This window comes from Cynoglossus semilaevis, chromosome 17 (genome assembly GCF_000523025.1).
Source record: "Cynoglossus semilaevis isolate Cse_v1.0 chromosome 17, Cse_v1.0, whole genome shotgun sequence".
NCBI lineage: Eukaryota > Metazoa > Chordata > Actinopteri > Pleuronectiformes > Cynoglossidae > Cynoglossus > Cynoglossus semilaevis.
Window position 1 is genome coordinate 10450833 of NC_024323.1, and position 20888 is coordinate 10471720.

Genomic DNA, 20888 nt, shown 5'->3' on the forward strand with positions numbered 1-20888 from the left:
AAGACGGAAATAAGTAACTGCATAAAAGTGATGGATGGTCCTGAGTTTGCAGCCACAAATCTTTTGGGGAAAGTTGTAAATCTATGCCCACATACAGTACAACAGACATTTCTAATAAAGCGGCAAAGTCATATCCAACACAACTGTTCCAGTAATTCTTCATCTTTCATTGCTTAATCTGTTCTAGTGGGACTGGAGACAATCACTGTCCAGCACGTGTAGAGACGAGCAACCACCGTCACCCACATTCACACCTGGGCTCAGTTTAGAGAGCAGAACCACGTTCTAAAGAAGTTAGAAATAGGTAACGACTCACACTACTTAAGGCCCACAGCAGTAAGAACAAATGCCTTCTCAATCAGTTAATCTTTTTTTACTGGGAAATCTGATACTGTTTCATTGAACACAATGCGGATATGCTCACAGGAATTGAAGAAGGACACAACATCCTATTCCCCCATCTGTTGCCACCTTGTGGAAAATTCTTTGATCGTTCTGCCTGTTGTTGTTGAATTGATGAACAAGGATACTTCTGTAGTAAACAAATTATGGTTCGGACCAATTAGGTGAAATCTGATAATTTTCTATGGTACACTTGATTATCTCTAATGTCACACTAATGTGCCATGAAACAGTGGTTAGAAATCAGTGGCCTCCCAAGTGGCAACTGGCTTGAAGAAGAATCATTACCATAATCTCTGTTTCTTTTTAGTAAGTGCTCAGTGATTGGTCAAGGTTTTTGGTCGTTTTTGTCACAGCCTAGATACAGTACCTGACTGAATCACTGTAGTTTTTTTTTAGTTTTGCTCTATGGTACTGTATAGTACCTTAACTATTGACCAAACACATTGTTGTTAGTGAGTATCAGTATTCATAGTCCCATCAACACTAGATACTTTAGTTGTAGAATATCACTAAGTGCAGAGAAGCCTCTTTGCACAGCAGTCATCCGTCCGTTGATTTAAAGGCAGCTTGTGTTGACAGGGCAGGCCAGAATGGAAGACGGTGGCGCACTAATGCTTACTGTAATAAATATAGGCATGGAGGAAAATTGAGAATGCAACGGGTTAACTGGGGCTAGAAGGTCAGAAGTTGAAGCTGGGAATTTTGTTTTCCACAGCCTGGTCTTCCCCTCAGACAAGCTTGTGTGGCAGAGGGAACAGATGTGCCCACTGACAAGGTTAGAAACACCTCCCTCCCACTGCAGTGTCTATAACGCTGGTTAAAAACGGTTCCTGGAGAACGTAAAGACAGGCGAAGAAAAGACAGACCATTCTGGACTGTTCAGGAAACACAGTCTGAAATTAAGGATCGTCTGTGGTTCGTGCGATGTCTTCTGTCCTTTGTTTTAATTATCTCTCTTCTTTCGTAATCTCGGCCCATTTTCCACATTTACAGCTCGGCTGTCACAAGTGATGCACACGCGCAGCTGGATGTTTTGCAGCTGGACCTTCGGTCGGTGGTGCAGTAGTTAAATGGCCCTATCCCATTACATGGCCAACAGCCGTCACACAGCAGTTCACTGTTGGCTAACCTGTAGCCCAGAAACCTCTGTTTGTCCCAGAGGCGGTTGTGGCATAGCTGGGCGAGGCTTAAGTTCAAGGCCGGACACAGCAGGGAAGACGTCCTGTTCAAGTCAGGGGTAAAGGGTCAGTGAGGGTCATGTCCTACCTTAAATCTTCAGTTTGGGGGTTGAAGACGAAATTTACCGTGGACTTGTCTGAAGCTTCAGCGAGAGACCTTTTATGACCTGTAAGACCAACAGATATCAACAACATCAAAGGCCAGATTTTTAAAAATTATTTTATTGATTTATTGGTTTTTTTAATACCAGCAAATGGTATTGGATTTTTGCAAAATTCTTTTATATTAGGACTCTTGATATTTTCTTTTGAATGCAGCTTTTTATTTATTGGCTGTTTCTGAGCTGTCTGCTGTCATCAATATGCGTTTCCCCCTTTTAAAGAACCTGTCCAGCGACGAAAGCACTGCAAACAGGAGCGGACATGAGATATTGTTTTTCAAAATAAAATACCACAAAGACTAATGTAAATTTAAAAACCAAATTCTAAAAAAAACTCAAACTTATTCCAAATGATGCACAGCCCAGTACTGGTTCCCGGTCCAGTGGTTGGGGACCAGTATCCTGCTCTACAGGACACTTCTCGTTTGGTCTGTGTAAGGACATAGTAATGAAACTTGAAAAACTGTGAATATGTCTCATATTACTGTGTAGCAGGTGATATGGTCTTTAACTTTTTTATTTTTTTGTCTAGATATGAACCCCAAAAATGTACTGGTGATTTAATTGGCTGCACAAAAATCTCAAAACTAAAAGTAAGCGTAAAGTAAACGTATTTTCTCAAAACATCCGAGCAGTCAGTGCTCAGAGAAGACTCACAAGATAATCTCACATAAAAACCACATGCTTGGCTCTTCCTCGCAGAGCAGACTTTATATCTTATTTTGTTTGACAATCAGTCTGATCCACCATCGTAGCAGGCTGGCTGTGATGCAGGCTACAGCGAAACAGGATCCTGCAGGCAGCAACTCAAAGGGGCCCGAGCGAACGGACACAGACAGTCGGCGAGAGACAGAGAGAGAGACACAGAGACAGAGAGAGAGAGAGAGAGAGAGGGAGAAACTGGAGGGAACTTTGCTGTGTTCTGCTCTGTCTCAGATCAACTGACATGTGCGACTTACATCTAAAAACACCACATGCCAGTTTCAACAAACTATGATGTTGAGGAGTGGGAGACAGGAAGTGGGTGTAACCTCAAATGTAAAAAAGGAGGGGGGAAGACAAAACAAAGAGCTGCCACAAAAAAAAGATGGCGTTTATCAAAAACACCAGAACATAAAAAAACTTCAAAGACATTTAGTTTTATTTTTACTGCTGTGTTTTTTTATTATATAACAAATGAAGAGATTTTTTTTTGTTTGTTTCGAGAAAGCTTTTAAAGCTTTAGGTAAATACTGGTACACTCTCTGTCCTTTCACAGTTTGATACCTGACTCCCAGTCTGGCTTATGTTCTCACTGGAGGACAAGCCAAATCATCTGCTCTGGTATTAATCTGCTGCCTCGACCTGACACGATGTATTAGGTATTGGAGATTTTAGCAACAGAAGACAAGAGTTTATGACTATGACTGTGACTGTGACTATAAAATAAAACCAATGTCACTATTGGAACTACTGATTTGATCGTAGTTAAAGTTGCAATGAGTCATGGTTAGCTGTTTGACTTCATCTCTTATATAAAAAGATGTGTGAGTGAGTGAGTGAGTGAGTGAGTGAGTGAGTGAGTGAGTGAGTGAGCGAGCGAACTCCAAAAATAAAACACATGTTCCTCCAAGTCTCTGGGAGCGGGGGCCTCCAGCGTATTGTTTTAGGATATGGGGGAGGACAGACAGGATCTGGCCTCAAGTGAAAGACACTGTGCATACAGTCTGAAGTAAAGAACAGAGGGGGCGCTGCTGTGAGATCAAGAAAAGACTCAAGGATGTCTGTATGAGAATTCTACAACACCTAATACTTTAGTTGCACCTTCAATGAGTAATGTTGGGAGGAAAAAAGGGAATCTTTTTCAACACAAAATCTGTTGTTTTACAAATGTGGGGCTTGACAAGAGTGCTATCTCCAAAAGGGGCGCTGCAGAGAAAATTTGGACAATCACTGTTTTATGCTATGTAGGATCTTTTTTTTTTTTCATTTTCCCCATTCTTACAGTGAGTACTTTCAGTCAATCCTGTCTGCAAGATAGAACAAAAGTTAAATGAAGTACATTGTGTTTTTACATGGGGGCTAAAATATAGGGCAGCACGTCTGCATGGAGTGTGACTAAGACGGGTGAAGATTCCTGTACACACTGCTGAGCTGAATAGGTGCCTCCATGAGCCCATTATTGATTTACAGAGCCCCCGGGGTATGAGAGAGGACGAGGGTTTAAAGCGTCTGAAGGGCAGTGGATGATGATCTGCACAGAAAATACACGGCTCAGAAACTGAGTCCAATAGGTGCATATATACATTATATATCAAACTGGAGAGCTTTTTGGTGGGGAGGAAGGAGTTAAAACCAGCTGACTGAGATTTATGTGTGGGGGTGTAGGGGGGAGGGGCCGCTGCATACAGCAGAGCAGAGCAGGAAAAATGAAGGGATATTAAAGCAGAAATAAGCATGAGCGCCGGGGGGACTGGATATATCACGTGCCTGGGTTTAGCACCAGCCCTCTTACCTCCTACTGCTGTATCTTTGTTGTACACTGTTCAGCAAAGTGGAAGAAGAGAGAGTGGGGGGGGTGTGTGTGTGTGTGTGTGTGTGTGCAAGGAGAGCAAGAGAGTTAGCAAGAGAAAATGCAGAAATTAGTAGAAAGGAAAAAAATGCTGAAAACGATCATTTTCAAACAGTCAGCCATGTAAGGTCACAGTTCAAAGTCCAACCACCCTGACCTCACGTGGGGCATTATTCAAGGTACTTTTAAACTTTTTTTTTAAATTATGATTTTCTAGTTTATGGGAAAAGTCCAGCTACGGCACTTAAACATTCATAAAGCCAAAGGTGCAATGCTGATGCCTATGAATCCTGGGATACTTCACCTGCATCATCAAATATGATATAAAAAGGTTATTAGCATTTTCTCTGGCTGCTAGTAGCAGCTCACACACCACAGCTGTGAGTGTCTTAGGGTCAGTTTCTGAAATGTTATCAAATGATGGCACACTGTCTTTTATTGCAGGATGTTCATCTTTGAACTGATACAAGAATGTTTATCGTTTATCATTATTACATTTATGACAGACATCTTTTGGCTTCAACGGACTGGAATGTTTACTTTGCATCAAACTAAAAAAATATTTCATTTGAATACCAAATAAAATATTCTGGAAGCCATCAGAATATTCAAACCCAGAGTTCTGGGAATGAACTTCTCATGTAGTCCTCAGGTATCAGGCTATCAAATATATTTAAAAATGGTTTGTTGTATACAGTATATATATATATACATATATATAAAGCAGCCATTTAGATAACTTCATGTAGATTTAGAAAAACCTTAGTCAATGTCAAAGATAGCCAAGAACTCGAAAGCTAAACTTTTATTTTTAAAGCTTTCAGTTTCATAGTTCCGCAACTATAGAAGCCACTCATTTACTTCTACAACCTGATGACGACATCCATTAGTCATGACTACATCCGTTACTGAAGACTTGGTGAACACTTACATTTCCAGTTTTTGGAGAATGCCCTGCCTACAGATTACAGTTTAGGCTTGACCCACATGATGCTGTGTCAGTGTGCACGAGGGGGGGGGGGGAGTGGGCGTGTATGTGGGCGTGGTGTTCTGGGGAGTGTCTGTCCTTAGCCAATCATACCGTAGACGTGATGTCGGTAGGTGTGGCCTGTCCCACCTCGAGCACGCTTTTGTTAAGACTCAGAGTCAGACTGTCGCAGCTACTACTCTGAGCTTCACTCGTGTTTTCACGTACGTGTTATCGTCCATGTATTTTCGTAAACTCGCAATCGTTTATGCTTTGTGTTTCTTTTCTACTATATCTGGAGTTTTCCACACGAGTACTCCAAGATTTCGTACAAGCCGGGGACCTATACTCTAAGGCCAGGGAGAGGAGGAATACTTTCCAAAAAAAAAAAGAGAGGAAAAACTACGTCTGTGGAGTACAGCTGATGCCCAGCTCACCTCTCATACGTGTTTCCTTCCTGTGACAGAGAGGGGAGAGTGAGCCGATGCTCCCCTCCATCCTCCTGACCACTCTTTTCACCGGACATCTATGGGAGAGTGCGTCCTGTGCGCTCTTACGCAGCTCTTTTGGGATTTGGAGTTCTTACCTGAGGTCCGGAGCCCCCTGTCAGATCTGACTTTCCAAACCTGGAGTACAGCAGAAACGAAAAGGACTACCCTAAACCTGATTTGAATGCCTTTGCAAGGAGTTTGTTGGTTTCTGTGCTGCAGGCAGGGCTTCAGTTTGCTCGGACGGGACTATGGGGAGAAAGAGGAGGAAGAGTCTTTCGAGTTGCGCAATAAGGAGGACTCGACTTCCAATGGACGGGTAGGAACTCTCCACCTGCACCACACATCAGCAGCAACCGTGCATGTGCAGATGAAAATGTCGTTTAATTCTCTGCAAATTCTTTCCCATTAACATTAACACACATATTCTTGTAAAGTACTTTTATATATAGTATATCAGTTGACTAGAAAGTGTTCTGGTACAGACCCTGGTCATCACTTAACACAGTTATTTATTCATTTATTTAGACAAGACTTCTGTAAGTTATGGTCTGTCAGAAGTATTAGCTTTAGCTTTGTGTTGCTAGCTTGTGTTGATGAGATATAATGGCAGCAGAGACCCCCTATGGTTAGAACCTGCTTAAGGTTTGTTTTGTTTCCTTCCACTCCTACATTTCTAGTAACTATTGGACTGCAGTGTGTGTTCCCACCGCCTTGTTTTCCCGGGGATGGTGTTCTTTGGGTTTTACACGTTTACCCTTTTTATTTAAACATTAGCAATGTAAATATGACCTGAAAACGAAAACTGAAACATTTTAAAGGAACTCAACCCTCAACCCTTAGACATGTCAAAAAACATTGAAGGAAAGTTTCACAAAGAAATTTAAATTGTCTTAGAACTAGCCCTGTTGCTAGAAAAAAAAAAAACGAATAAAAGCAGGTCGACGTGTGTTCTTCGCCAAATATATATTAAGTCGTTATTGCATCTTACTGCATCTTCATAGCCGCCTGTAGGACCGGTCAACAGTTGCTTTTAGAACTTAGGTGAAGCCCATCTCAATTTATTTCACAATGGTGTCGGTCAGCTTGCTCACCATTTACCTACTGTCCGCACTTGGTAAAAATGATCTGAGGAAACCTGCCTCATGACCTGGAGTTTTGCCTTTGAAGGCTTTGGAAAAATGCTGAGCATCGAGATGGTATTTGAAGGCTGAGGTGCTCAATGAAACTCTTTCCTGCAGTGTGTTCAAATGATGGTGCATTATTCTGTTTATTCTGTCATTTTTGCAGCCTTACTATGTATATTCTTCTGTTGCTTTTTGTCAACAGTTGGCATCAACAGTTGGCCTCCATCGTAATCTAGTATCCACCGATCGCTTTCAACAGTGACACCTCAACAAACTAAACTTAACTCATATATTGATTATATCTAAAAGCTAAAACACACATTGAGCTTTGTTTCAAAGGTTTTACACATACTAAGCGCACACATTTGAATTGTACCATACTTGCATACATACTACGTAATATAAGGGATAATAATTTCTACTAATTAAGAGTAGTAATTTAATTTCTACCAATAAACCTACTGGTTGAGATTACTGTCCTTCTAGAAAATGTACTCCAAAACGCCCTTGGAAAATACTTTAGAAATTTCTCTCTTTGAGATATACTTTTCTCAGATTTATACCCAGTGCTTGTAAATAAAATCAAGTTTTATTTGTTTTTATTAAAAAAGTCTTGAATATTGCAACCGTAATATTTTATAAAAAAGGGCAAGTGTCAAGGGTATATAACAGATAACGTAAAAATGATCCCTTACAGAATAAAAAGGTTATGCACGATTACACCACAAGGGTGATAAGAAATATAGTCAGTACACACATGTTGTAGGATTGGCCCTAGTCTTCGAAGTAGAAGGGATCACATGCTTTCTGTTAAACTGGTTAGTTGATCAGTGCTGGCCTGACTGGTATTGGACAGAGCATGTGAAGCTGCTGTTCAAAGTCAGGGCTGGTTTACTGTTTAATAGCAGACACACTCACACACGGACGTACTGTATACACAGAGGGCCATACCCCCACCTTTGCCTAAGCAGTATTCCCAGTTTAACCCTAACCTGTAGCCTTAGTAATTAGGCTTTGTTGCCTAAATATATATAAACTTTATTGGCTAATATTTGAGTACTTTTCATTATTTGCTGTCTTTGTTTTATGTTCTCCGTATTTTGTACTATTTTCTATCTTAAAGCTATTCTGGCGTGTGTTTAGCCTTTTTAAAAAGTTCTTGGCTAGCTTCTAGCTATCCTTTGGCTAATATTTATCTGACATTGACTGAGGTTTCTCTAAATCTACATGCAGTTATCCAAATTTGCCCTTCATAACGAAAGGCAGCGGTGGAGCTAGAGCTGTCTTTGTTTTCCCGGTCGTGACGATTTCAAACTGTAAAAGTCAGGGTGTTGAACTGGTCCTGTGTTTGTCCTCTGTCCAATCAATGGTAAATAAGACTGCGGCCTTGTCTCCTCTGTAATGTTAGTCATCTGATCGAGCACCAAGAGTCCAGCATTGTCCGTCCACTTGACTGGGTGCATTGTTGTATCGAATTGATGCGGACTTGTTCTATATGACCGAGTGGGCTTCACGTTTAATGGAAAAATTTACATTAAGGATTCGGAGTGCTTTGCGTGTACAATAAAAGAAAAAACCTTTTCCACGTTATTATAACGCATGAATTATTACCACTCAATTTAAACATTTGTCATAAATTATCAAACAAAAATCTGACATTTGAATGTTGAAATTTTTGCTAATGTGAAATTGCTAATGGTTAAACTGCAGCGCTCACACTTTCACTGTACTCTCAGGTTTTCATCAATATGACTTTGACTTGTATGAATATCTTATCGCTAGCCTTTTGTTTTCCATTAGTCTCACTTTGAGGACCATTCGTCCTGATCTAATACACAGTCGCTCCATTTCACTTTACTAGATTAGTTTGCTGCTGGAGGTTTATTGATTTAACCAAATAACTATAATAAATAAAAAAACATTATTCAGTTTTTGGCTATTGATCACTCGATGCGTACAGGAAATCAATTTACTCCCACGCACACGCTGCTTCTGTTTGATCTGTGTCACTGATCATTGCTATACATCATAACCCCGTGTCACACAGCTCCACAGCTGAATCAGGCAACACCAATATCAGCAGCTGTCATCAGCTACCATCATCCAATGACCCTTCGTTATACTCCCCAGGGACTTCCCTCCCTTAGAATATACACATTGAGCAAATATTATTTATCTTTCTGCAGTGTCAACAAAATGGGTGGAGAGGAGGACGGAAGAAAGTCTCTTATGCTTTCTTGCTAAACGCCTGCAGCTTCGTTTGCATGGCAGACACCCATTTGTTCAGAGCTTGAAAAGCCACATTTTCAGACGGCGTGTCTGACTTCACTGGGGGGTCGGGGGGTGTGTACCGTGTGACTCTAAAGTACACCCATTTAGCATAACTTTCTATGTGGTCATCTGGTGCCGGTGACTGTGGTCGTCTTCATTGTGAAAGACGTCCAAAACTTTACAACACACTGAGCTGTTTCTAACACGCTAGCATTTGAGGTTCGTTTTAACATTCATCATTCCTATTCCATGGATGGCACACTTGTTTGTTGCAAGTGATGCTCTCGCATTGAGGTTGAGAGATTATGTCGGTGCTAACATTTGTGTAGGATTAGCCTCTAAAACAAGGGTAAACCCAGGGTTAATTTAGCAAGGAACTATTCTGTCGTCTGTCCATGTTTTAATCTGAGATCACTGCCATGTAAAAATGAACTGCCACTTGAAGTAATCAGGCGCAGTCCCTCAGTGCTGCGCAGCATTCCCTTTAACCATCACTACGTACTTCTGTTTTTGGAGGTGTCATGGTACGCTGGTTTATATTTGGTTTCGGTTGGGTCCCTGCCTCACCACCTCCAGGCCCCACATCTGGTCTTCAGGCTGACACTGGTTGAGCCCAAGCATTTCCTCCTGGTTACTCAGCCTCCCGGGGGGGAAAAGAAGAGAGAGGAAGAGTGGGAGAGAGAAAGAGAGTAGACCTATAGAAATCCAGAGCAGAAGTCAGACATGGAACGAACACATCACAGCAACTTTTCTTATTTCCCTCCGTGCTCTGTTTTAGTCTGGAATGATTCATCCCCTGCCCTCCCAAAGAAAGAACCTTTGCCAGTGTTCTTCATCGCACGCTATCCTTGTTCCTCCCCGTGTCTGTTTACTCTATTAGAAAACTGCTTTTTATAAAGTGTGTCAGCTTTTAACACCTGATTCTTTATCTTCTTATTTAATAACAGACCTTTTGATTCACAACACAGTTTTTTTTTTAACTCAGTGTTATTAGGACTGGTATTGATTTGTCATTTCTGTCATGGCGGTGTGGGTTTTTCTTCTCTGTAGCTGTTGTCTTGGTTTTTCCAAGGTGCCAGACAGAGGCAGTTAGTTATTGGCTGTCTGGTTTACCATTTCCAGTATCTTAATAAAACATTAATGCCACATTATAATCAGAACCCTCAGTGTTTCCTCGTTGAGTCGTGTGTGTGTGTGGTAAATATAACACAGACCAGCCTATAAATTCATAGACCATGTTTTATGTGTTCATTTTGAGCCACCGAAAAAGAAACGAGGACTCACATTTAACAGGGCACGGGCTATACTTAGAGCTGTTGGCCTAGTAGTAAAGTGTGGTGTGTGAACCTTGCAGGGCCCAGAGCTGACCTGGATAGTGTTTCAGGTAGGCCATCAGTCCCAAGCCGAGCTGTGGCAGCCACAGAAGCCTGCTCAAGGCTGTGGCTTTTCAGAGACAAGGCAGGCTGGGTAATTGGACACAGAGTACTGTCTTACACCCCGGGAATAGGTCCAGATTACACACCAATCTCACCGTTTGGGTTTTTAAGGTTGTGTTTAGAATTCAAGATCCCTCTATGTTCTTTTTAATAGTAGTTAACTATCCTTGGAATACCTTAGAGGTAGTAAATATAGCATAAATGACCAAAGTCTATAGAAGGGGCAAAAGTGTATGAAAGTAAATGAAAAAATTGACCTGGAGAACCGTTTGAAAACACTATTACATATTTAGAGTTATAGGTGGAGCTGGAGCCAACCATCAACGAACTGGGGGCCTACACCAAAGATAACACTACTTGACAATAAGAGACCAAGGCAACAGATAGAGTCATTTTAAAGTGATTAACTTTAAAGTGATTAAACCAACTATGCATATGTGCTGCTGGCAAGGAAGCTTATAGTTCTCGAGGCAAAATAAAACACTGCTACCAACACTCTCGTCTTGTCGCTAGGTTGCTTTCTCTTTTCGGAACTCTTCTTTAACAAAAGCTCAAGCCTGAGCTCAGACAAATGTAATTACTGACAAAGTAATTGGATTTGTATTCCCCCGGGACTTTTGTGTGTGTGTGTTTAGGTCAACTGTGTTTGCCTCAGATAAATGAGTAAATGCAATAAAAAAGCATTTGGAGTTTTGCATGCCATAGAACAAAAGATTCCTCTGTTCCTCGCAGCTATATTTAATGGGCCCGTTTTGTATGCTATATTTCTCTGCACCAGCTAACCTCTTTTACAAGTGACAGCCAAGCATTACAGGCACAGAGCAGCTATGTGCTGAGGCTGCCAGGAGTGGCTGCGAGGGGCTACTGTAACACAAAGTCAAACTATTGAGGGACCTCGGCGATCTCCTGACCGCTTCTAAAGACAGGCTCAGGTTTGTGCTGCGTTGTCATCGACAGTATTTACATTCTCCTCTCTCTTCTGTTGACAGAGTCCAGCTGAGGTGACTGTTTCTCAACCAACTCGCTCAGCCAATGGAACAAACGGGTGAGGAAAGACAAGAGCATGTTTCATTTCTAGACTACTTACATTTTAGGAAGTCATAGTTTCTTTTTTTGTCACTGTATACTTCCTCTGAGTGATGGAGATGTCTGTATTTCCCCAGGCAGGCTCATGTACTGTGTGAGTGTACACCTGTCACTTGACATGTCACTTTTTGGTCAGTGTGTTGATGTGGTTGATCTGATACTTGAGGGTGGAAATATTCAGTTACCAGGGTGTTGCTGCTGGTGGTTATAACACGTTAACCTCTGTTTTTATCCACTTGCATTTGGACTTATTTGTTGGTAATGATAATTTTTAAACTAAGTCAGGAGTGGCAAAACTATTTTCCCCTTAAAAAATACACTAGTAAGAGCTGCTTTCTCTCCAATATTTATTATGAATAAGTGAACTGGTATATATTTAACTATATATATATATATATATATACACACAGATATGGCATTTTATCTAATTATGTTATGTATAACCTTATGTCACTTATGTCACAGACTTAAGGACAATTTCTAAAAAATAATTTTTGTATGGACAGTTAAATCTTGAACAAAATGAACAGTAAAAAATAAAATAAACATTTTGGCTAAAGGTAAACAATGAAAGCAAAATTAATTATAGCTAGCACACCTAGTAAATGCATAGCTAAAATGTACTTAACGTTTTGAAAGTTATAGATGAAGCAGCTATCTTGAGTAAACCAGAAGCTAACCACTTAGCTAAACCACTTAACCCTAACCCTTCTTCGCCTCTTAAAAACTAAGCTTAACTACGCTGCCTGCAAATGTTTAAGTTAGCCATAAGATAAGACCTGTTAACATAAACTTAGCTTAAACAGAGACAAGAAATAACACATACAAACATAAAGTTTAATGCCAGCCAATGATGGCTAATGACAGCTAGCGACAAGAAAGTGTAAACGTTAACCAAGAAAAGACAAGACATCCAGACAAACAGATAGATATACAGCCACTGACGCCAGAGCCTAACACATCGATGGTAGGTCAAAGTGCAGTTAGGTCACACAGTAAGAACTGTTGCCCGGTCTCAGGCCTGCACCTTGGACATGGCTTATATCAGTAACCACTTCCAAGGTTTGTCGTTACGTTCAGATGTCCAGTTACAGGGACCCACTGTGTGACTCATATAATGAAATGCTAATGTGGTTTACAAGTGAATGTTAGTGACAAAGTGACGGAGCGATTAATGGAGGGCTCGATTCAGACCGTTAGAATGGGGACGTGATCTCAGACAGTGAAGTCACTCAGCTCTGCTACCCTCTATCTCTGGCATCAGACCCTTTCATTCCCCCACACCACTTCTTTTCCCTCGTCCCCAATCTCTGCCGGACATCTGCAGACTCAAACTCACTTAGTCACAAAGCTGCAATTGTGGTACAATCGTACAGAGATGAATAAATGATTGTCTGCAGCCGCTCTCCACGAAAGCAGAGCTGCCTCTGGGAGGAAGGAAGAAGGAAAGGAAGAGAGTGTGCAGTGAAGGAGGTAGGAAGGCTAACTGGACTGGGTGACTCAGACCTGCCCCGGCAGTAGCGGCGGCAGCACTCCCAAAAGAGGTGTGTCTAAGGAGTGTGATTGCGTGTGCATGTCACTTTTACAGGATAGTGGTGGTGGTTTTGAAGGTATCGTGTTAACAGCTGGGCTGTAATCACTGCACCCAGTGCACAGATTAGAGAGCGCAGCGCTTGTTCATTACCTGGTCATTGAGCAAACACGCCCAGAGGAGAGCCGTGTCAGGTCTCGAAAAGTTACGGTGTTGAAATGAAGCCGTTTGTGTCATATTGACTTGCCTTGATTCTCGTGTAACAGGAAGAGATTTCGTTTCTGCTTATTGTCTTACAGTGATATTGATCACAGCGGTCCATAGGGAGAAGAAAGTAATGTGTAGTACACGGTACAGCCAAACCACTATTTTATTTTTTATTCAAGCCCGCTACATTTCCGTCCTAGCTTACTGATTTACTAATTGAAATCAGGTTGGAAATGGTCCATGTGTCTTTAGCGGATATTATCTTTTTCAAGTTTCCTATAATCAGACCAGGTGTGGTTTTAATAACCAGAAGACGTATTAAAAATCTCCAGAACAGACTTCTGTTAGCGCTTTAGCTTTTATGCTAATGGCTCTGTTTGGCGGAAAGAGTATAACTGGAAACTGGGTGTTGTGTTGAAATGTTGCTGCGTTTCGTGTCTTTTTTTGGAACGTGAAAAAAAATGATGTCACACGTGCCAAAATACTATGACGCAATAATTGCATCAGTTTTATCATTTTGGATCTGTATGTAAAGTATGACGTATATGGAAAAGAATAAATGCGTTTCGTGCGAAAGCGCCGTCATAGCTGTGCGATGGACAAACATTTCTACAGTCAACAGAACCAAACCAAGCAGCCTGACCTCTCCTGCTGCGTTAACGCTCAGATCTATCTTACATCTCACGGCCAGGGCAGGGCGCAGAGTGCAAACTGCAGCAGAAAGAAAGTGTACACTTGAGCGCTCCTCCACCTCTTTTCATCATTTGTTCCATCTGCTTCCTGAAGCCTCTCTCCTCGTCTTCCTTTTTTGATGACTGTCAAACCTTGACATATTTTTGGGCCGAGCTGCCAGACAAGCTACAGCTGAAAGAAGCCAGTGTTTGATAATGTGTTTCGTGTGTGTGTGTGTGTGGATATACAGTACAGTACGTCTGCGTGAGGGGGGGTGGGGGGTTGGGGGGGGTTGAATCCATGAATCACATAAGTGTTTGGATGGAAAGCTCAGAAGTGGGCCCCGGCTAATTACCTGTCTGAGTGTCCGTTAGCCTGGCTGTCAGTGATCCAGCCGTTTTTTTATTATTATTATCTGGTGGACTTTCATTAAGATAATAAAAGTCATTTTGTTTATCGCACACTCTGTTACTCATAATCTCACGCTTCCTGTCTCACACATCCTCTTCGTCTATCTCCTCCTCCTTTCTTAAAACATGACCCACCCTCTCCCCCCTCTGCTGAATCCAGAGTTTTTTGGCAGTGGTCTTGAGTAAACAGCGTATTTTTAGCTGGGAGGTCATATAGGCCCAGTCTTAATCACCACATTCCTATTTTTCCCACCAGCCCAGCTTCAGCCAGAGGCTCAGTCGGCCAGACCCAGCCACTGTGGAGGAGGGGAAAGACAGAAAGATTGATTTGTACACAGAGAGAGACTGATAAGGCACAAGTGTATAACTGATTAACACTGGGTCTGATTGCGTTATTTTATTTCTCTGTAATGTGTTAAAAGTCCTTTTTTAATTCCAGTATATGTTGCCTTTGTTGAGAACCATCTGTTGTCATATCACACGGGTCACCTTCACAAAGGCGTACGATCTTGTGGTCCGAAGTCCGTATTCAAGTACATTTACTCACTGTTGGAGATCACTGCGGTCATTTGAGCCCAAAAGCAAGGACGCCGCAGCTGTAACTTTAATTATCACCTCGTTGTACTTTGATTACAGCACGGACTGAAATCAATTATTCATTAGTCCAACAGCTACCGCTGAACGTGTGGTCACGGATGAGCTCGTTCTGCTGGGGTAACTCGGGCGTTGCTAACAATGCACAAACCTATCCCTTCCAAGGCCCCCCCAAATAGCGTTAGCTTATGGCTATGGAGTAACTATTTAATATATATTAAATTTGTTTAGCATAAGAAAATTATTAGAGAACTTGTTTTCCAAACTGAATAATACACTTAATAATAATCTGTTGCTCTGCTCCTTCAGGTGTTTTCTTGTCAAAAACCTCTCCATTTTGTGCTAGCTAGCCGTTGTTAGCTTAAAGAGCAGAGCTAGGTAAATATTTTTTTTATACCTAGCGGTTATGACGTCGTAGCAGTGGTCACACGAGGTGCGTTCAAGTACCATCGGAAACTTGAGACTCCAATGATTATGACGTGTATGTGTTGTGTGGTTCAGGACAAATAGTTATAAATATAACAGAATAAATAATGAGATCTTTTTTATTTATTTATTTATTTTCCTATCTTCCCTCCAATTTTCTGAGGTGTTTCCCGTGCTCCCACGCGGCCCCTTGTTTGAAACCCGCTGCAGTAGACTATTTAGTGGTGTACAGTGAAAATATTACAGTATGAAAAGCCCAGAGGCTTGGCTCCGTCTCAGGTTTAATAGAATCCACCATGCTGGATTCACATTTGGGGTTCGTTCTGTGGATGTTGGTTTGGATCAGTTTTCATGTCATACTACATCACTGAGGATGGATTGAGCAAACACACGCACACACAAACACTTCCTCAAATTGTCTTATACAGCGTCTGCCAATGCAGTATGTCAAAGTGACTCCAGAAGAACAGGCCCCGCCCACTCCACACAAAACAAAATTGAAAAGGTTTTATGAGAGCTTCAAGATATTCAGATACAACCATCTAAATGCGTCTTTTCACAAACACAAAATCATTTTTGACAGTTGAAAGAAATGCTTTTGTTACAAATTTTCACAGGCAGTATTTGACTATACTTTAATAGTTTATGTTGAAAACAATGTTTTGTTTTATCTGTGCAAGTAGGACTTTTAACATTTTTAGTTTTTCCTGAAGCCTAAAATGTGATAACTTTCTATAATTTTTTTGAAAGTTATTACAATTTTTTTGTCTCAGACAAAAATTACACCATTGCTACACAATTAATAAGTGTTTTGATGATTTAGAACAGGGGTGTCAAACGCATTTTGGTTCAGGGCCCACATACAGTCTGATTAGATGTCAAGTGGGCTGGACCAGTACGATCATGACATAATTTCCTATAAAAAAACAATGTTTTTGCCTATAGTTTCCATGCAAAAAAATAAAAGTATATTACAAAATATTCATATTTCATGAATATCATTTTACAAAACATTACGAAGAAGGAGTGTTTGTGCTTTTTGTTTAACTTTCAAAATTAATCAAGCAGTCAGAGTTAACCACCTAATGGGCCGGTTTTGGTCCGCAGACCTTATATTTGACACACCCTGTTTAGAACCTTAAAAACATTAGAAATTTGAAAGATCATTAAAAGATAAATAAAGGCAAACAAATAACTGGACTGGACAAAAATGATTTCTGTCATCATGTTGATTTTGTCCAAAAAAAGTGAAGTCAAAATAGGAACTTTTTTTTTTTCCCCCTCTTGCATCACATTTGTTCTTTTCTGATTTCCTCACAGGCTACATTTTTTTTATGGCTGGTGGGCGTTGAACATTTGCAGTTTGTTATCACTTGATGCTTTCCTAATTGTTCAGAGAATAACTGAGAAACTGTCTACAAACGCCTTTTCAAAAGAGAAGCCACCTGCGGTAAAAAATGTTTTTTTATTCTCTAAACCAGGGGTCAGCGACCGTTTTGAAACTGAGAGCTACTTCAAGGGTACTTAGTAATCATGAAGAGCTACTTATTTGATACAGACTTCCTTGAACAATGTAATAATGATTATTTCTGGCACTTAAAATAGCAGACACTCTTCTTACCATCGTCATTGCACCCATTTGAATATCATTGCAAGTGGAATTGCAATTCTTGACCCCCTTGTTGACTAGTTTTATTTTTAGAACATACCTTGCGGGCACCTTAGGTAGTCCATGGAGGCTACCAGGTTGGTGACCCCTTGTTTAAAACTACCAGTCCACTGGTCAGTATTATTAATATAAGTAAGACCATAGGTTAATAAGTTTTCTTTTAAAATCATTTGCAGTGTCGGCTCTATCCTCTCCTTGACAATCTCAGCACTGACTCCTGTATTTAAGACCAAAAACAGCCCCAAATCTAAAGGCAGCAGATGTAACTTCTCTTCCAACACATTTCAAGGGAAACTTTGACTGGACGTTCCTCAGAAGCTGAGAGGAAGAGGTCTGATGTCCTCCTGCTCTTTTCATTTTTGCTGTTTAATCCCCATGTCAAATTATTTCCTGCACTCCACAGGAAGTTGCCCACTAAAGGCCTCACAGTCACATCCTCTGCCAGGGGCTTCTGGAAATGTGGTGGGCAGTTGTGTAAGGGTGTGGGGGGTGCTGTGTTGGGGCTGCCGAACAGCTGTGTGGAACCACAACTCTCAATTCTGACCAGTGTCCAGACAGTTGCATTGAGTGGGTGTTATTGTCGGTTTCTCTGTCTTTCACTGCACTTTTCCACATTTTTTATTTTATTTTCAAACATGTTTTATGTGACTGTAATGAACAGTCTAATTAAACCGTGGGATAAATAGGATTCCCATACCAGTCCTTTCTACTCCATCATCCTCCAGGTAACATCCTCTGGTCGCAAACTCAAACCACTTGCCTCCAGGCCACAGGCTGCCACGTAGCTGCAGGGCAGAACTCTAGTTACTTCCAGCTAATGTGAACCACTGTATAAACAGAAAATGCTAGCTTCTACTTAGCTGTGAGAAACTCAGCTGCACAGTGCTCTAAAGGAAAGTGATGTTGATTCCATAGCATAGCGGCTAGCGCGTCTGCCTCGGAAGAATGCTTCTCTTGTGCAGGCACAGAGGCATTAATAACCTCCAGTTATGTCCGGTTTTTCTTGCATGGAAACAGCAAAAAGAAACAATAAACCAAAACTTGTTCTCACTATGGCACCTGGGGTAATAACTGTAGAAGGAAGTGAGCTTTGTTTTAGAAACCAAAAATGTTCTGCCCCAGGAAGACTGTTGAGCTTGCTTGTCAACAGCAACCTGACACATCAGTGCCTCTGTCTTCTTTTATTGATGTGCAAAAAGGGGCTATACAGTGGTGCTGCCCTCTACTGAATTACAGAGGAACTTCTTCAGCCAGTCAGCTATTCAAATAGCTGACTGGCTTTAGAAGCAAATAGGAAACATTGGAACGTTCCAGCAACTGAGTTAAAGATCTGTTCATTATGTTTGTGAGCTGGAGTTGAACCTTTTACTTTCTATTATTTCACTCTTTCTATTTGTCATAATGTTCTGTTCCTGTTATTAATTTACTAATGTTTTGTTCAAACCACACACAGAGCGCTGTGGTGAACTCTGTGTGTGGTTTGTGTTTTTGATTTTTCTACTGAGAGAGTGTGTGTGTGTGTGTGTTTACTGTTAATAAATGAATAATGCCTTCGATAAAAGCTTGCTTTTATTACAGCTGTTGTGTTTTGATTCAATGGCATGTCTACATTTTTACCCCTCTTGACTTGGCTCCTGTAATAGAAGATAAAAGAGTGCTTTATTACAAGCGGCCTTTGAAGAGAAACTTCACTGGTCGCCGTGGTCTCCAGCCAGTCTAGTAACTTTGGACATTAGCTGGCTTTTCTGAACACAATACAGACATTGACACTGCCAACAAAGTAACATTAAAATTGAAGGTCAGGCTACGTTTGCAACCAAATGTCAAACTCTGGGCTTGGACCAGCGCTTTTGTTCTTTTGTGTAGTCTGCGGTGTTTTCTCCCGAGTTTGAGACAACAGCTGCGCGTTCAGGCGCCAACAACAGAATCGGAATTGCACTGACGTCCAGACAAACTGTTCACATTAGGGTGCAACATGTTGGTTCCTCTTCTTTGGAGTTTTATTACAGTTGGCATCCTTGATGTTGAATATGTTGCCTCATTATTTAATTAAATATTGCCTGAGGTTGTTACTTAAAAACAGCCCTGTGTGGCTACATGGCCAGAGAGGAATGTGTATTTCTTCTTTTTTCCTTTCTCTACAGCTGCTACCTCTTCAGTGTCTTCTCTTTTTAAAAAACAAAACTCTTGAATATGTTGATGATTAAAAGCTTGTGAATTTGTCAGGTATTTGTGTGTTTGAATTTTTAGTATTGATGAGTTTACTGGCAATGACTCCTGTGGCCGAAAGGTTGATGTCATTCCACTGAAACTCTAGTTTGTCATGAGAATGAAACACGGTACGAAAACTGAGTTTCAGTACTGCAATGGTGTAATAATACTTGCAAGGGCTGAAAGGATTTTTTCCCCCTTAGAAATGTCAAAGGTTTTAAAATTACATTTGGGCAACAAGTGTGAGTCACATGACCCCAAGATAATCCACGAACTAACGATACAATATTGTAGCTAACAATTCTTTTAAGCATTTTCCGTAGCCACACAAAATTCAGCTTGACATACAAAAAAAACCTCCCTGTTTGATGGTGATGAGAGTATAATATAAGTACAATGCCATTGAAGATTTTTCTTTTCATAACTTTATTGAACTTTGTTAATAACTGTGTTTGTAAGCTGGTGATGTCATGGCAGTTGACATCCATAATGTCACGATGCTGCCTTCTTCCTCATCTCTCTTGACAACTTCATAGTTCTGGTCTTCTTTTAATTTTTTTAATAAAGAGTCCTTATTTGTACCTAGTGTTAACATTTTAATCTATATTCCATATAGTTTAGGATTTTTCTTATGTCATAAAGGATCTACTTTGTGTTGAAAAACTAGGTTTATAGAACATGTTGCGAAATTTCATTTAATTTGTCTTAACTTTAAAAAATAAAAAAAACATCCCAAGTTAAGTTAACCCTTATATTACAGTCTTGGTTGAGAACATAATTTTGAATTGCAAGAGAACGTTGTAAACCTCCCACGGTCTACGAAATTCGGCCCATTGTGTTGAACTTGTATGTTCCTCGAATGCTCAGAATCCACCAGAAAGTTTGATCAGGTCTGGGCGACTGGTGGCGCCTGCTGACTGGCCTGCTGACTCGTCGGCTGATCTTGGATGGGCAGAAAAATCTTAAACTCTCCCGGAAGCTCGTCCTTGGAGTAGACTCGGTCGGAGAAGTAAACCCTCCTGATCCTACAGTTGGCGTTGATCTGCACTCGCTGGGTCTCCACATACCGCGTGCCGTACACTTTTCTCGTGAAGTCCGACAAGTTGAAAGATATGCATTTCCAGCTGTCGCCCAGACTTAGGGGCATGGTGCAGTTGAACGGATTTACTCGCGTGGTGGTCACGTAATTGCTTGCTCGGAAACGTCGGGGAAAATTTTTATCGTCTAGCACTTGCACTTCGAAGGAGAAATACCTCTTGAGGTTTTTGATGATCATTGTCATGAACGGCAGTCTGATGCCCAGGGTCATGTGGGGTTCTGCCGGACACGTGATATAGGTGGTGCTGATGTTGACGCCTGCGATCTCCAACACCAGGGAATTGATATCACTATCTGTGATCCTCTTAATGTGGCCATTTCGCACCTTTGCATCCCAAATTTGAAGTGGTTTGCTGCCGACACTGTATAGGATGGACAAAAAACCGCTTTGGAAAGTGTT

At 41.0% G+C, this 20888-nt stretch overlaps 1 protein-coding gene and 1 pseudogene across 4 annotated transcripts in view; one reads left to right on the forward strand and one right to left on the reverse strand.

The window, feature by feature from the left end:
• The first annotated feature begins 5408 nt into the window (after nt 1-5408).
• plekhh3 (pleckstrin homology, MyTH4 and FERM domain containing H3) overlaps nt 5409-20888 on the forward strand; it is a 39867-nt gene continuing 24387 nt past the window's right edge. The window contains exons 1-2 of one of the 3 annotated variants that reach the window (XM_025064762.1): nt 5409-6069; nt 11574-11629. In XM_025064762.1, the coding sequence (XP_024920530.1) occupies nt 5935-6069; nt 11574-11629 (191 nt within the window). In that variant the 5' untranslated portion in view covers nt 5409-5934. Of the gene's footprint in view, nt 6070-11573; nt 11630-14359; nt 16961-20888 lie in introns of those variants that run through there. The other 2 variants (XM_025064761.1, XM_025064763.1) reach the window with 2 other exon arrangements.
• LOC103393178 (cilia- and flagella-associated protein 20 pseudogene) lies at nt 20277-20888 on the reverse strand (annotated as a pseudogene). The gene has a single exon (XR_522992.3). The product of XR_522992.3 is annotated as a cilia- and flagella-associated protein 20 pseudogene (transcript).